General features: G+C 40.6%; 1 protein-coding gene across 7 annotated transcripts in view; it reads left to right on the forward strand.

The window, feature by feature from the left end:
* adgrg6 (adhesion G protein-coupled receptor G6) overlaps nucleotides 1–17,846 on the forward strand; it is a 117,054-nt gene that overhangs the window by 37,883 nt on the left and 61,325 nt on the right. For 4 of the 7 annotated variants that reach the window (XM_038726108.1, XM_038726104.1, XM_038726105.1 and 1 more), the window contains 4 exons: nucleotides 48–187; nucleotides 919–1,198; nucleotides 2,330–2,503; nucleotides 15,839–15,916. In XM_038726108.1, the coding sequence (XP_038582036.1) occupies nucleotides 48–187; nucleotides 919–1,198; nucleotides 2,330–2,503; nucleotides 15,839–15,916 (672 nt within the window). The remainder of the gene's footprint in view (nucleotides 1–47; nucleotides 188–918; nucleotides 1,199–2,329; nucleotides 2,504–15,838; nucleotides 15,917–17,846) is intronic. The other 3 variants (XM_038726106.1, XM_038726107.1, XM_038726109.1) reach the window with 1 other exon arrangement.

A 17,846-nucleotide genomic window follows, 5' to 3' on the forward strand; every position in this document is an offset into this window, starting at 1 on the left:
TTCCACCCTCTTTTCCTTTCTTCACTTCTTCCACCTCTCCTTTCTAGTTGCCGTGGCCCTGAGGAACCAGAAGGTCAGCATTTCCAGCGGCAAAGGCCAGATCACTAGGGTTGCCAGCTCCATTTCTATACCGACGCTCAGTCAGCTGACCGTGTGCTTTGAGCTGCAACGCAGCAGTCAGAAACAGGTACGCAAAACAAAGGTCTACAGGGAGGGTGATGAGTTCTACACATGACCACAGTTTGTGGTTCATTAAAGCTCCTGAAAACTGAAAGTATTTCTCTGTAACATCAAAACATATGTTCTCAATCAGCTTCTGCCTATGAGGGACGGGCTCCCACAGAGTTTCTGTATTTCTTGTTTTCTCCGACCGCTTCTCACCAAGTGGGCAGGACTCACTTGGAAAAAGAGCATGTTCCATGTTTCCATGCACCAATCAGTAGTAGCATCTGATGACTGGATTGTTGTTTCTCAAATCTGATGAAACCACACCCACACTCCTCGAGAGGCAGGTAAAGTGTTTATTCAAGATACGCCACTGTCCTGTTTCCCAGCTTCGACACATCTTAACTGTGCATAAGAATATGAATACGTTACCTCCCCGCATCAACTCACCCAGAAGAGCTTCCTCTGACTGCTTCTGCCTGTGCGGTGACATGATGCTCAGCGACACGGTGCCCTGTGGAAAAATTAAAAGACTCTAATTTAAATCCGAGCAGAACAACGTGATCAGGTCCTCCGTGTTAATATTAACACAAGATGGTGAACAGTTCTTTTTTGGAAATGACTTAAAGCTTAAATGTCAGTGGCTACACCAGCAGGTGAAGCTGCTGTTTGTGATTTCTGAAATGACAGTATATCCACTTGTGGTATTTTGCCTTAAGCTCATTATTAAGAATTATGTTGGTTCCTGAACAGAAAGAGTCGATCTTCACCTACTATGACATTAACAACAACGTGGCGCTGAGTTTGGGCTCTGATGTAACCGGAACGAAGATGGTTGTTGGCGGAGTGGAATGCTCGATCGAGTCCATCATGTCCACCACTGTCTTCACTTCCACCATGAAGCCTTTCTGTGTGCTCTGGACATCGTCAAACGGCCGGGTGGCGGTCTATTTCAATAACGAGTTCTGGGCCAAGACCTGCGCCTCCTCTACGGGGCTCTCTGTGGCAGCTGGTGGAGTGTTCCAGTTAGGAGGTGAGGAGTTTTACCATTTAAGCTTTTACAGGAGACCAATTAAACTGCTTTTCCAGGTCTATATTGTAGTTCTGTGACTCCTGTATGGCAGATTTGCATGATTCAAATTAAATTTTTCTGTCTTATACTGGCTCTCCATGTAGGCCTTCATTTCAGCCTCTGTCTGAAACAAGCTCCTGTCTCTTTAGGGCCCCTCCCCCTCTCAAAGCCCACTGTCTTCTGATTGGCCAAGACCTGAAGCGTGTTGCCAGGCTGTTGTTGCCGCTGAGCGGTACAGACAGACTGAGCAAATGACCATATATGGAACTCCGTAATACGTAGAAGCAGTTCAAAACAGAGCGAACAGAACAGGAGGAAATCTGAGGTTTTGGCTCACAGGAATTTCTTTTAAACACTTTAACCTCATTATTTGAAGCTCTGGCCATGTTTAACATGAACATCCAACATCGTAACATTCTAGATAAGTCATAAAATGTGGAAAATTATAATAGGTCTCCTTTAATGAATGATCTCTGACAGTCTGGTTAGTTCAGATCAAACAATATTTTGTCTTGAAGAAGAGGCTTCTTCAGCCAGTGAGCATTAACTGGTGATGTTAAGGTCTGATGTAGGGCTGGACGATATGGCCAATAATTATCAATATATTGAAATCGATAATTATCAAGTATCAAATCGTTCTATAGAGTTTAGAGGCTGATTTTTGCTGCTGAGTGAAAGCTGGAAAAACCTGATGGTTAATTGTGGTTTAAACTCCTCTTTATGGTCAACGCGAGTCAAATATGCAGAAGAGAAATTAGGTAAAAGCTTTTTCCAGTCCTTTTTAATCAACTAAATAATCATCTTAATAAAAGTCAAATATCTATTGAATATTTATTGAACATCTGTTATGTTGTTATTGAAAAAAATAATATTGCGATATTTGTTGTAGTCTAAATGAAACGTAGAATAAAAGCAGGCTAAACGTGGGAGAAAGAGGAAGGGTCTTTTAGACGCTCGTATAACCAACCGAAGTTGCCACACTGCTCTAGCACGGCTGAAAAAGAGATAAATCCAGTGTTATCTATAAAACAGAAACAGAAATCTATAGATTTGTGTGAACGTTTTCTGATTCCTGTGTGTCTTTGTGTTCAGGGGAGCAGAGCCTCAACGGGAACATCTATAACTTCCGGCTGTGGGATTACGCCATGACAGAGCAGCAGCTCAGGGCGTTAAACTGTGACACGGTGGGGAACGTCATCGACTGGGACAACAGCTACTGGACCATCCCGTCCACTCTGGCCCAGATGGACGCCACGCTCAACTGCAGTGAGTACAGCAAACAGCCACAGTCTGACCTCAGAGCAGTGGACGCATGTGGAGAACTGATAATCTGATGCACAGACATGCGTAGATAAACACAATCACAAATCTGAAAGCATGTTGTAGAGGTTTAAATGTCACTACAAACCAGACAACTTTTTAAAACGGGTTTTGATATTCATCGTCTTCATAACCTCATGATACAAAAGGTGACAAGTTTTCCACCAAAATACGTGTGGAGAATATGCCCATTGTAAAAACTAATTGAATGTGTTACTTTGTAAGGTTTAAACAATTTAAGTCGTTCAAGTAATTTTGTTTTGCTTTAACACAAATAAAGTATTTTGAAACCAGTCCAAAAAGAAGCTTAAATAAAAGGACTAATTCTATAAATGATAATAAATCTTCATCTAGTGTAAATAAAGTGAAATGTCATCCTTGTCAGATTTTATGAAGCTATTAAAATAAAAAAAAGGCCATTTATTGAATTAGTGAACACTTAAATTAAAACATCTATAAAAGTCATTTCAGTATCAAAGCAAATTATTCACAGCATCTTCATCCATTTATGTTGACATATCAAAATCCAATATGGATCCAGTTGATCTGTTGTTTTCAGTAAAAAATGAAGATGACTATCTTAAGATCATTAAATAGCTATTAACCAAAATACTGTGGTAATATTAGTAAAGCAGTACCTCACTCTGTTGTACCACGCAGGAACTTAAAGTGCTAAATGTTTCAGTCTGTTTGCTATCAGGGTGGAAAATTACAACCAGACTCTGGCAAATTTGACTGCGGCTGGTAAGGTAATTGACTCCAGCAACCAGTTTGGCTGCTGACCAGCCATCTTTCTGATTCCTGCTCTGTTCTAACAACACACACACAGACACTGCTGTATGATCTAAAAAAGGAAATAAGATCAAGTCATGTGCAGTTACAGCATCTTGCTTATTTGTTGCAAGGTTTTTCATAGTGTTTATTAGTACAATTATTAGTACATAAGCCTCTAAAATGCGTTTTACACACACACGCAGATATAAATGGCCACAGACTCTCTTGACACGCTGAAAAACCTGACACCAAGTTTACATAATCAACCTTTTTCTCACCATATTTAAGTATTAACCATGAAAGAAAGTGTAAGAGTACACTGTGTGTGTGTGTGTGTCCACAGAGTTGTACTGTACCTCTTATTTAAAGCGCGGTAAATGAGTGTGCAGCCACAGGAGGTTAGCCACAGAGGTTTCAGTGAAATTCCTGCCAATGTTGTATCCACTGGAGAACAGGCCTGTGTGTGTGTGCGTGCTTGTAGGCCTTGGAGACCTGCAGTGGTTTTCAAGAAATGCATGATTCTGCACGAAGTTTCCTCTCTCTCTCTCTCTCTCTCTCTCTCTCTCTGTCACACACACACATTGTACGACGTACGAAACCAACGCAGGATTGAACTCAGTGTCAGTCTTGTTTTTAATACAGTATGTTGGATTTGATCTAACGGGAACATCACCAAGGTAAAGTCAGTATTAACGAAGCAAAATAAATTGTGCATTACCAAAAATAGACCAGACAGTCGCACGAGATGGAATAACAGACGCATCAGTTTTTGAAAGTTGGGTGCAAGTACAATTTGGTTTTCTGATAATGTACAAGTGTTAAACTGCCTTTGGGCACCGCCAGGAAAGATTAAGCTTCAAGGTAGAAAACAGCAATTCAGTTTAAATTTGACTTTCACATGCATATTGTTTAAATAATACAACAGGTGAATAAATACTTCTACCGGTGCAGCTGTCTTGCTGTAGAGAAGAGAAACGGGCCTAAAACTGTCCTCAAATTTAAACACACTGATTTTGAAATGACTGAAATCAGCTTGTACGATAATCGGTATGGTCATTTTTAATGGTGGATATTCAAGACAGAGGACACACAAACACCTGAGCATCAATAATAGTAGCTGTGACTTTTGTTACATCATAGGCGTCATTTACACTGGGGACTTTTTGAAATGGCTGATTTTGTCCCCATCACTTTTTAACACAAAGTGACTCCCTTGATTTGTACAGTTTTAACATACTTGCAGATAAAATCAGTGGCCAGACTGAGCAGCCAACACGTTCTCACCCCCGACTCATCACATAGTGACGCTTGGTCGAGGCCCCTAGGCGTCGCTTTAACTCCCTGGGTACCCCTTTGCATCATTTTTTGACGTTTAAGGCTCCGTGGGTCAAGGTAGCAACGCTTAACAACAACAAATATACAACGTCCGGTAAGGTTAGCAACAATAAATATGCAACGTCCGGTTAGACTTTCAAAATAAACCTCCTTACTCAGTCTCTTCTGTTAAATATCACATACCTACCTTTACCGTCAAAAACAGGGCTTCCCCCATTGTGTTGAACTATGACCCTGTAGGGATCCCCAGTGCGTTACAAACTGACGCCGATGGGTCTCGACCATGCGACCACATGTGACGAGTCGGCAGTGAGAACAGGTTGGGTCAACAGGAGAACTGGGTGGTAGAGATATATATAATAAATAAATAATAAATGTATAATAAATAATATAGTATACAAGTGCGTTCCTCAGTTCTTCATTAACACGTTTGGCTGACGTAAATGTACTTTTTACCTGAACACGCACAAGGTGACTGAAGATCCCCATGTGCATCTTCTCAGTGTCTATTTCCTGGACCTTCACACAACCTTTATCTTGTGCTTGTCTGGCGTATTGCCTCATGTTCAACCCATTATTCCACGACTGATGAATGACTCATTGCTTATGTTCTGCCTGTCATTAATGAGCTGTGTAATTGATAGTTTGACCTTGCGTCATTTTAATTCATTGTTGCAGTTTTTCTCATTGTGTGTAATTTACCGGCCATTATTACCTGATCGCCTCGTTGACTAATTGACCTCATGTCTTTTAAAAACAGGATTGGATTTTCCCAAAGTGACCAACCGCCTGCATTTTTATTAACTGGTGCTATTTTGACTGATGTCCACTAATCTGTGCTTCTCTTCACAGTCTGCTACCCATATTGCATTCACTTAACCACTGCTGCGCCAACTAGTGGTGAGTGCTGCTAACACCCTGCTAATCTATGTCTGTATACATTTGCTTGTGCTGACAGAGCTGTGATGCATGGATGAGAAAGTGCAAAACTCTCTTTAAATGTCAACTTTTCTGTACGCTCATACGAAACATTTCCTATGCACGTCTCGTGACTGAATTATTTGTTAAGATTGTGCTGTATGTATTGTAGTTTTTAAACCCCTTGTTCACTCAGGAACAACAATGATTCACACGTTCTGATGCACATCGAGCAGCCTCCACTCGTTGCTGCTCATTGTGCACACTGTCAATCATCCCGCTGCACACACTCTGTACATGTGGACGACACGAGTGAAATGGTTTTCACCTCCAGCAAGCTGTCAGTCAGATAAAGTCTTCCTGTCAAAGTGATGCAGGCCGTGCAGCAATGTGACCCTAAAGCTACAGGTGACAGGCGGTTACCAGATTATATAAACACAACAACTCGACCGTATCAACAGATGTGAACAGAACTTAGAACAGGTCGTTGCTCTCCAGGTGGAGAAGCCAACAGTTCATAGAGTTTGATGAAACCAGCGCTGATTATGTCTATTAAATCTGAATAAGATAGATTATTTATTTAATATTTAAGTTACAATCAGAAATGTTGTTGCGTTGCTATTTGCCTTATAAAAGAGAAATTAGGCTTCATGAGAGATCTTTTAGACAAATGTTTAAACAATTAAGAACCAAATGGAACCGGTTATCACCAACCAACCAACCTACAATGAAAGATGTCTCACAGGTGGGGTGTTACAACATTTTGAGGAGCGCTTCGCCTCTGGAGAGATGAGACCTGGGAAGGTATCATACTGTCTAAATCAAAGCAGATTCCGTTTGCAGCAGCAGGTGCGCCGCAGATAGAGGAGGCTCGTTAACGATGTAGCCTATCGAAACGATCAAAACCAACGTGGTAGCTAAAGAGTGGCATCTGCACTGGTGTGTTCACTGTCACTTTACCTGGTCCGTGCCTGTAAAATGTCCACTGTGTCGGCATCTTCTAACGTAATAGAAAACATCTCTCTCTCTGTGTTTCTCTGTGAAATGCAAAGATTTGGTGGTGATGGCGCAGTGGATAAGAATCATGCCTTTACTGTGAGATACCCAGGTTCAATTCCCTGCTGTGACTCATCCACCAATGTGTCCCTGAGCAAGACACTTAACCTGCAGTTGCTCCAGAGGCGTGCGACCTCTGACATGTATAGCAATCGTAAGTTGCTTTGGATAAAAGCGTCAGCTAAATGAATAAATGTAATATAGGTCGCCAAATGTACCCGGGCGGCCGTTTATATACCTGTACCTTTCTTTTTCTTGATAAGAAAAAAACAACCAGTTGAAAGGTCACCTGACTCCGCCTGCCTACAGTCTCGACCATCGGATTCCAGCAACAGGAAATAAAGTTACTCTTTTACTCATGGATTAGTTTTTCTGGTGCCGAAATGTTTCTCGTGTTGGTGAATTATTAAAAAAACAAAACACCTCTTAATTGCGGGTTAAAATGCGTTGTAACGCACTTTGCTGAGATTGTAACAGGTATAATATTACCAAATTCTTTTGTAGTAATGCATTATATTACTGCGTTACAGCAAAAAGCAATACATTACTGTAATTACTCCCAACACTGCTGACCGTCCGCCTAATGTGCATTTTGAGATCCGATCACAATGCAGGCACAAGATAAAAAGAACTTAAATCCAGGACCCTTAGATCAGGATACTTGTCATGGTTAGTGGTGGTCAGTAAACGCATCTACAGCTAAAACACAACATTTCTTGACAGTTTCTTTTTCCTTTCAGTAGCAGCGTGATTAGACATTGTTTTTATGCAGCCTATGATGGTGGCCACCTGGACAGCTGAGACAGGACTGTAGACGTTTACATATTTAGGGTGTTTAAGCTCATTTGGGAGGTTTGATTTTATCGCCTCAGTGATTCAGTGGCTTTTGGACCAAATGAGCCGAAGTTAAATTTTCACCTATATATGAGAGGAGTCTGCTGTGATTCAGACAGACTGAAGTGTTTTCAGCAGGTTTTGATAAAAGTAAACAAAAAAATCAAACACCCTGAGTTCTGTAAGCAGGTCAGGAGTTAAAAGAGCTCCGCATGTTGTGTTCAGGGTCTGCAGCAGCTTAGAGATTGACTGCTTCATCAAAGAGGCCCTGCTGAAGACCACCGACACACAGCCTGAACACCACAAACACACACTCACATGGACACATACCTCTGCTGTTAACTCCGTCCAGGCAGTTCAAAGGGCCTTGATCTGGTCTCTGTTAACTAAGTAAAATGTTTCATTCCTGATACGCTAACATCACCAGACTGTGAATCATATCTAGCCTTTGGTCTGCAGCCTTCTCCTTAAATAAGTGGTCAAACAATCTTTGAAGTAAAAGACTTTTCACAGACTGGCAACCCCAAGGTTGTTCTCAATCCTGACCCATAACTGAAAGTATTCTCTGATTCCAGCTTCTCTGGTGTGAGGATTTGCTGCGTTGCCCTTTGTGATATCATAGTAAACTCAGTGTCTTTGGTTTTTGGACTGTTGGTCGGACAAAAGAAGTCAATTTGAAGACATCACCGTAAAGCTGGGGTCTTGTGAAGGACCGTTTTCTGGCCTAAATAAGCAAGATATTTGACTGACAGCAGAAATAGTGGCACACATGACTCTCCAGACATGCAGGTCTGCATTTATTACAGAATTAGTAATAAATAAAGATGAGATGAGCTTAATTGATGCCTGAGGGGGAGACAGCAGCTGGAAACAGAAACAGAAGATTAGTTTGTAGAACGAAAGGTGATGTATCGACTCTGCTGCTCAGAGATTAAATGTTCTGATGTCACCAACAGTTCACAGGTTTTTGTTTGGGTGCAGAAGGTTCAAATAAGGGTGACAGATATAAGATAAGTACACAATCACATTCAGGTAAATACATGTAAACATCATGTGCACAAAGAGGCCGTGTGAAAGTATCCAGTGAGCAGAAACAGGGACGTGCTGTGGAGAAACAAACAGAAATGTTGTGTTTTAGCCTTTGAGCTCCTTTAACATGGAGGTTTAAAGAGCTCCAGGGATGATCAGACCAGATAGAGAAGGTCATACATGAAGCTGTTTTGACAGGCAAGTTTACAGCCTGAGAGCCCACAAACTTTGACATTTTCCGTTCTTCCGTAATGGAAGTTTCATGGCTGCTGTTGCTGCTGCTGCTGCTGGCTGACGGAGTATTGTTTTTCTCTCTCTCATGGCTTTGAGACTTATTTCCTTTACTGTGTTTAATGAAATCCAGTTATGTTCCTATATGCTGCTTGGCCAAAGTCCTGGAGACGCATTTTTCATAAAGGGCCTTAATGATCAAATTGGGTCTTTGCTGAGCTGTGAGCAAGACGGGTATGGCAAAGTAGTATTTAAAAAGAAAAACTGTGGAAAACTGCAAATAAAAAACAATACAGGGATGCATAAAAGACTCAATAAAAATAGTTGGAATAGTTTGCAGCCATAGGATTTACATGTAGCCTATGGTTCAAGCACCCTTAACAATTCTTCAAACTGAATTCATTTGCGATTTACACTTTATACACACATGTACGCAACATTAAATATGTTATAGTACCTAATGTTGCCTCCGAATCTCCAAATCCTTCGAGTGACAACTCTGGTACTGAGACCGGGTTTCTCTGTCTGCTTCCTGTCGAACGGTGTAGACTAAATATCCAAGGAAGGTAGACCCTCTGTGGGGTCGTTATCAAAGCGATACCGCCGGTTCGTCCTGGCTGTTGTAACGACAGTAGTTGTGGTCGTCGGAGTCACGTGAGACCAAGTCTAAATGATCGTCGTTGGTTTTGTCAGTGTTTGTTCAGTCTCCTGGCAAGAGATGAAAGGACGGCTATAAAACACTTTCACCTGAGTGGCTTTAATGGAAATTAAAAGAAAATCTTTAACTTTAATGGGCTGCTGCAATATTCACTTTTATTAGTCTTCGTCACAATGAATGTATGCTCAAATTAAAAATGAAATCCTGTTCATGTTTTGTACCTGGTTTAGCAGTCGTTGACAGGACATCCAGGCTCTGCAGTAAACGATTTCCCCTCATCGCGACACCAAAGCTTCAAAGTACATTTCACACTCCCTTTTCTTTCCGCACAGCGAGGTGCGCTTGATTTTGTTTACCATGAAAATGTTGTTTTCCTTTTACGAGGCTACAAAAGCACTCTGGACCATTTGAAGCCATGTTTATGTTGCTCTTTGATCTTGGTCTGGTAATGAGGCTGCTGTTGATGGAGAGAAAGAGCTGTCGCCAGACGCCAGCCGAGCTCTATGAGTGCGTTAAGGAACGGTTGTGTAGGCTAAAACGTGTATATTCATCTTATTGATGCCGGAGGGGAAAGATGGACTTTGTGATGGTGCCTTTCAGTCTCAGCCCCTGAGAAGGATAATTTGCTTTTCTTACAGCTCTGTTCTCGGTAGTTCTTTATCAGTACCAAAAAAAAAACGTGAGATTTAGGAACATGTGAGCAGTCAGGTTGGAAACCTGAAGATAAAACAGAGGTGAACAGTAAAATTAATACCTAAACTGTTCTTTACAGGCAGGGCAAGTTTCGGGGCTGGTGATGTGGAAGTGAATAAGACTATGCCTTTGGTGTGAGAGACCTGGGTTCAATCCCCCACTGTGACCCATCCACCATTGTGTCCCTGAGCAAGGCACTTAACCCCTCGTTGCTCCAGAGGCGTGCGACCTCTGACATGTATAGCAATTGTAATACGCTTTGGATAAAAGCGTCGGGTAAATGTATTTGTATTGTACATTTGAACAACCAGGCGTTTTAAAGTGCTTTACATAAAACATACAAGCAACCTAGGGAAGTATGATAAAAGTAAAATTTACAAAAGATTCATATGGGAAGTAAAAACAGGTCAATTTACCTGGTGAAAATAGTTTCAAAAGCAAGGAATATCTATTTTAATCAAATTTTACCCCAAAAGGACGACAGCTTACAGACCACGTTCCTGCTTCAACTTTGACTTGCTTACTGCTTACTTGTGTTCGTACTCACAGAGTACACTATTGTTATTACTAAAAAGAAATGTTGGACATAACTGTAAGCCCTGACATGTAAGAGACTGAAATGATCCTTTCAAAAAGTAAAAACTGAACCTCAACAACGTGTAGCTCGAACTTTGGAAAGGCCGTCAGCTCTGCACAGAGCGCTGAAACTTAGAGATATTCAGTAAATGCTAGTTTTGCTGTAAACATTTTTAACTTAAAGGACCATTCACTCAAACCACAAGAGAAAACAAAAAAGAAATTTCAGTAGAAAGTAGCTCCAATAAAAACTGCCCCCATTTTGTTGGCATGGTTCATGGTACATGTGGGATAAAACCCTCCATGGCTGTAATGAACTCTGCTTAGCCTCTGCGTCGTCCATTACAACCTCCCTTACTTTAAGAGGTGCCCTCTGGAGCTTTTTTTCTTCTTGCACACGTAACATAAAAGTTATGTTTGCATTCAGGTGGGACCCACTCTTAGAAACATTGCTCCATGTTGCTACTAGTGGTCAAAAGCTCCGCAGGGTCCCTTTAATGCATGACCCTGCCAGGCAAAGGGAGAATCTTAATCCTGGTCTGTCTTTGCCAGTTCAGAACGAGATATTTTCCCACTTAAATCCATCCATGCGCTGTGTGTTAGGAGACAGCAAATGGAAAAGCTTAATACACTGGGTACTGGTGAAAAAGCCACAGTGTTATTGCAAGTGTCAACTGTTAGTTTATGTAAAAATGCTGCAGAATATTATTAAACTGTAAAAGCTTCTCTCCCTGTAAATAATAAACATGTTTTTCCCAGTAATGACAGTGAATTATCGCTCGCTGCCTGGTGTTGAGTCATTAGATTAATTATAGTTTATCAGCAGCTATCAACACCGTGACACCCTGATAAAGACATACAGAGGAAACAGGCTGGCTGGAAAATACATGTTTTTATTTACACTGAAAGGGAAACGTGTTTCTCATTATTTATTTTTTCTGTCGTTTGCATTCTGAACACTTTTACTTTGACACATTACTCTTCTTATTATTGCTCTGAAATTCAAATAGTTCTCAAACAGGCTTAATACGAGTGAATGTTTAGTCATTTTAGCAAAGAAAAAAACAGTAAAACATGGCCGTGTGTGCCTCTCTTCTTGCAGATAAAATACACTTTTTGCCAGTATGACAGTTGATTTTACTCTGCTACCTGGAGCTGAATGATTAGACTAATTATAGCTCATTATTATTGATAGTTTGCTTTGTCTACGTCCATCCTGGCCAACACCTTCTCCTGTTAAAGAGCTCGGTAAACCAGCAGAGCAGCACAAAGGCGGCATTCATTTTCCCTAATCACAACATGCTGCTCACAGGAAGATAACGGAGGACAAGAGCAGAATAGAGAGAACAAGAGGAAGGTGAAAAAATGAGAGAGGAAAAGAAAAGGAAGGGATATGAAGAGAGAGAGAGAGAGAGAGAGAGCAAGGTGAAGAAAGGAGAGTGAGGAAGTAGAACAGAAGAGGGGTAAGTAAAAGAAGGGGAGAGTGATCAGGAAGAGGAAGGGAATAAAGGAGGGGTTGAAGGCGTATGTGAGGAGGAGCGCTGGAGAGGAAGAAGGGGACCCGACCACACGAGCATTTATAATAGTGAAATGTCAGATCGAAATCAGTTCATTTCAGTGGAATCATCACAGGATTCGCTCATGGAGGTGAGCTAAATCCGCGGAGAGCTTTCGCGTTGGTCGATACCACTATATATTCAGCACTTCCTTAGAACTTCATAAAACTCTTCCAACTCCTTTTCAACACATCAGTTCAATCCTGCTTATTGGCATGAATGTAAAACAACAATATTGCCGAAGCTACAAATAAATTACAAAAGAACAAATCTTTTCGTACAGTTCATTAAATAAAGTAAATAAAACAGTAAAAGTGAGTGTTTGTGTGTGTGAAAAAAATAAAAATAAATATTAAAAATAAAAATGAATAAATAAAATAGTTTGTTTGTGTTGTGAATTCAATTCATATGTTCATCAAATAAATAAAATAAAAACAAAAAAACCCAAAAACAATAAAAGTGTGTGTGTGTGTTAAAATTTTTTAATAAAATATAAAAAATTAAAATAAATAAATAAAACAGTAAAAGTGAGTGTTTGTGAAAAAATAAATAAATAAAAATAAATTAAAATAAAAAAAATAAAAATAAAAATAGATAAATAAAATAGTAAGCATGTTTGTGTGTGTGAAAAATAAATAAATAAATATTAAAAAAAATAAAATAGTAATATGTGTGTTGTGAATTCAATTCATATGGTTCATCAAATAAATAAAATAAAATAAATAAAACAAAAACAATAAAAGTGTGTGAGTGTGTATTAAAAAATTTAAATAAACTATAAAAAATTAATATAAATAAATATTTATATTTATATTAATAGACAAAAAAATAATCAGTATCAAATGTGAAATTGAAAGAAAAACAAAAGTAACAAACAACGAAAATAATAATTATATATTATTCAATATATTTGGTCTAGTCTGAGTTTCCACTGGTTGTCCTCAGTTTGTGGCATGAGGAGAAATATTTTGCTGCAATGATTTGGCATTCTGGCATTTCTCCCAGTAAACAGGGGAGCTTCTGTGAGAAATGTTTGTAAAGCAGTTTATAAAAGTTTCTAACATATATCTAACCTGCGTGATGACGATAACTCAGTTGTAGGAATTCACTACCACATCGCAGCATAGATGGCCCCCCCCACTGGCGTATCCCGCCCGTGCTGTTGCAGAGCAGAGCGGGTCGCGCTGTAATGAACTGTAAGTTTATTAATTCTAAATGTGTCTCGTGTCCAAATTTAACAACACACCCGCCACGTGTGAGGTCGATTGGTTGGCCGGTTCTCGACATAATCCAAAGAGAAACACACCAGATACACACTGGCTACTACTACAGTGTTACCAGCTAGCTAGTTATCACCTGAGAGGTAGCTCGCCAACTAGCCCACAAGTTGTCACGACATCATTAAGCGTGAATTTGAAAAGCTATAATTTAATTACTATTATTAATTGTGCTTGTTAGTGTGAAGAATTTTGGAATATGAAGGACTTGACTGACCATTTAGGCAACCATGGGCGTTTGAAGGGTCGGAGATTGAGCTCCCTCACATGCACCACATTTCAAGTAGATTGTGGTTTATAAAGGGAACTTGCTTACAAGTGTGCGTACGCAGTCTGAATATTTTTGGCTTTTGAGCGCACGTACGCTTTTAGTGAGGTTTCTACACACAGTTTTATAAATGAGACCCCTGGACTTTGAGGCCACCATGAGCTCAAGAGTACAAAACAGGAAGATATGTTAGCTGTGTCGCATCATTCAGTTTGATATAGGAGCTAACGCGGCTCTGCAGGAGCAGCAAGTGCTCAATAAAAGAGGCGTGACGTTGAATAAACTTATTGTTCCCTACGCAAATCTTAGAGGAAAGAGTCTTTATTGTTATTCAGCACTTTAGCATACACTGTCGACCAATCATCTTTGCAATGTTGACCTTTCAGGTCAATCATGAGCCAGTAAATTATACAAATGCATCTCTTTTTGCTTCTCAACTTTCCTATTTCCTCAAAATATTGTGTAGTTAGCAACTAAGCTAGCTAGCTTGTTAAACCTGGCAGGTAGTAAGTTTGGCTGGTGGGCTGTTGTGGCCGTTATTTGTTATCCCCACCAGATTTTCCACAATTCTGCCTCTGGTTGTCTAGTATTCATTGCCTCGGTTGATTCGGTTGGTTAAGGTTATGTGTAGTTAGGGTTAGCCAATCAGCCAATCAGAGCCAGAAAAGAGCTGTCAAAGATCTGGTGGGGAAAAAATAATGCATAAGTTAATGGTTTGTCCACCAGCAGCAGTACCCTTAAGTAGTCCCTAACCATCCAGCACCACCTAATTCATGAGGAGCATGCAAGAAATAACGAGGTGAGGGTGGCAGAAAGGCAAGAAGAGGTCGAGAAACGAGAGTCAGGGAAGAGAGTGAGCGGTTCTTGAAAGAGAGAAAGGAGAGTAGAGATGGAGGGAAAGGAAGAAGAGAAAGGTGGATTGTGACAGGGTACAGTCCTCAGCCCTTCTCACCTCTTTTGAACCGCATGCCAGCCACGATTACTGAATTCCTGCTTCTTCACGGCTGATCACTGAGGTGATTTGCTGACATTCACTTGAACACATTCCTTCTGCTACAGTGTGCGTTTGTGTCTCTGCTTTCACCGCCTGCCCGTTCTCCCACTCCCTCTGTAGGCCTGTGAATATACAGTATGTGTGGGACGGAGCCAGGCTCGGGATTACATTTCAAATGGCCAAAGTGCTTGACGAGTGCTTGGTTTTTGGCTGCTTTAAGCGCACAGTTGGTTAGACGTACTGTCCCTGAAATAAAACATCAGGAATTTGATCCCTGAGAGCAGCCAATCTGTGTTCCACCACAACCCACACAGTCTGATTGATTGGAAATCTGCATGCAATCAAAACATAGTGTGAGAAAGTTTCTTAAAATGCAGATTGTCAGAGATTCAGCAAACATTTTGACAAACAAATGATCACTTTATTTATCCAGGGTGTACTCCAGCTCTTGTCCGATGCACGCTGGGATAGGCTCCACTTCACCAAAAAACCTGAACAGGATAAGAAGTTTAATGAACACGTACCTGAATATAAAAACATGGCCACTTCGTGTACATTTTAAGACCTAAGTATTTCACCAAACATGTACGTAATGTGATTGTGAAATGTGACAAATCAAACGCAGTATGGCTAAAGTGCTTATATCAAATCATGACAATTAACATCAGCTTTTTAGTGTTCTTCTCTTGCTGTTATCCATTTTTAGCTATGCTGGTAGATGTCACTCGGTCTGTTGCTCCACCACTGTGGTCCAGACTGAAACGTCTGAGCAACTATTTGAAGGGTTATTATTATTATTATTAAGGAGCAACTATTTAAAGGACAATTGGTTCAGATAGTCATGACCCTTAGAGGATAAATCCTACTGACTCTGGTGAGCCGCTGACTTTTCCTTTAGCATCACCAAAAGCTCAAAGTTACCTTGTGTAATAGTTCAGTGTCTCATAGATGGATTGGCATTAACTTCTATACACACATGGATCCTGCTGTCTCTGGTAATCCCTTAAAAGGAATCTTTGCGATTCTGGACAAAGATTGTTGATATTTAAACTCAACCCAAACAAACTCACCTCTCCCTTCAGTGCTCCTTCCGAAGCGCCGCAGAAGTGTCCCTGATGAAATAACATTTTGGCAGTATCTACGGCGCCTGCTGGGCCTGGGTAAGTTAGCCTTAAAAAGACATCATGTTTTTGCAGTTCTGTAGAAAGTGCTGAGAACCAGTCTGGCAATATTTAAATACAGAATACATTGAAGCAACATATATACGTATCTAAGCCAACGCCTAAGTCATATTATAATATGATAAAGAATGAATGACCCTAACGTGCATAACCAAGTGAAAAAAACTAGCTAGAGATATTTTAAATAGTTTTCACAACAACACAGTGACTGAGAACAGGACGATAAGTTTGTATCAGAAGCTAAGCTGGTCATAAAACCGTTTGCAAACAGACAGCACATGACTGATGTAACTACTCCTTATCTCGGTTGTGGGTTAGACTACTGCTGCTGCAAACCTAACCAGTTGGGCTCAGCCATCACAAAAGTTAGCAAACTCACCGATCGAGCAGAAACACAGCAAACTTTGGTCGGTTTCTCCAGCTTAGAAATGCTGCACCGATGTTGACACGGTGCTTCACCCTGGCCTTGTCATATAACTTCTTTTTTTCTTTACTTTACTTAATAATAATAATAATAATTAGGACCATGCGATGGACTGGCGACCTGTCCAGGGTGTACCCTGCCTTGCACCCGATGTCAGCTGGGATTGGCTCCAGCCCCCCCTGTACGCAGGATAAGCGGTTGACGATGGACGGATGGAAGGATGGAAGGATGGATAGTTAGGGCAATGATTAAAATTTTTAATCGCGATTAATCGCATGATTTTCTTGCGATTAATCGCAATTGTCAGTAAGGTTGGGACGATGGCATGGGGGGGTTGGTGCGTGTGTTCACTCGCACAGACTTCACTCGGTTAAAAACTTGACCTGGTAACGTTAAAGCAACATTGAACACAGAGTGCAGATGTTGGTTTCGGCTGTTTGAGTTGTTTGACAGGCTGCGTCATTAACAAGCGAGCGGCTCACCTGCTGCCGTGATAACAGATCTCGGGTGGAAAAATATATATTGCTGTGCATGGCAGAGGTCGCACGCCTCTGGAGTAACTAGGGGTTAATTGTCTTGCTAGGGACGCATTGGTAGATATCTGGGTGGGAATCGAACCCAGATCTCCCACACCAAAGGCATGTGTCTAATCCACTGTTACCTGTTGCTGATTGGCTGGCCATGTTTCCATCTAATTGTCAAGCGACTTTTTAGCGAACTTTTAAAATGCCACAAAAAAGAGAGCAAAAAGAAAATGCGAATTAGGCATGTTTCCATCAGCTGGTTTGGAGCGAATAAACCGGGCTACGCAAAGTGTAGTTTTGTCAGAAGTTGATGTTATGCATGGCTGTAATAAACAAAAGTAGGCTAGAGGTTGCAAATCAGAAACAAAACCATTCGCATGGACCGAAAGACCGTGGATCTGATAAAAATGGAGAGAGGTGGAAAATCTTTGGGCATGTGAGGTAGATGTTCAACATCAGAACTCATTCTGCAACAAAAAGAGAACTTATTCGGCAAAGGTGTTTTCATCTTAGCCCATTAACTCTTTTTGAAAAAAGACAAAAACCACTTCGAGCAAGCAAGCGGAAATAGTTTTTGCCATTTTTTATTTTCTGGCAAAACTAATGCCATTCCCATTCTGTGCTCAGTAGCAACTTTTAGCACGCTAATATGCTAAACTAAGATGGTGAACACGGTAACAATTATACTTGCTTGACCTCAGCATACTAGCATAGTTATTGACGTCATCATTGTCACTGACGTTAGCATTTAGCTCCCTGAGTCAATAGCATAGCTATGGACTCTTAGCCACATTAACATCTTGACTCCATGTTCTCTGTAATATCAAATATTTTCATCTGGCCTGAATCAAAAAATGCTATTTTGGAGTAAAAGAAAATCTACCATGGTTCCAGACGTTTTAAAAAGCTGCCCACATCTCTGGGCTGTCTCTGATTATCAGGCTATATTTTCATTCAGTTA

This window comes from Micropterus salmoides, unplaced genomic scaffold (assembly GCF_014851395.1).
Source record: "Micropterus salmoides isolate LMB-PRFRI ecotype aquatic unplaced genomic scaffold, ASM1485139v1 Ms_hic_scaffold_18, whole genome shotgun sequence".
NCBI lineage: Eukaryota > Metazoa > Chordata > Actinopteri > Centrarchiformes > Centrarchidae > Micropterus > Micropterus salmoides.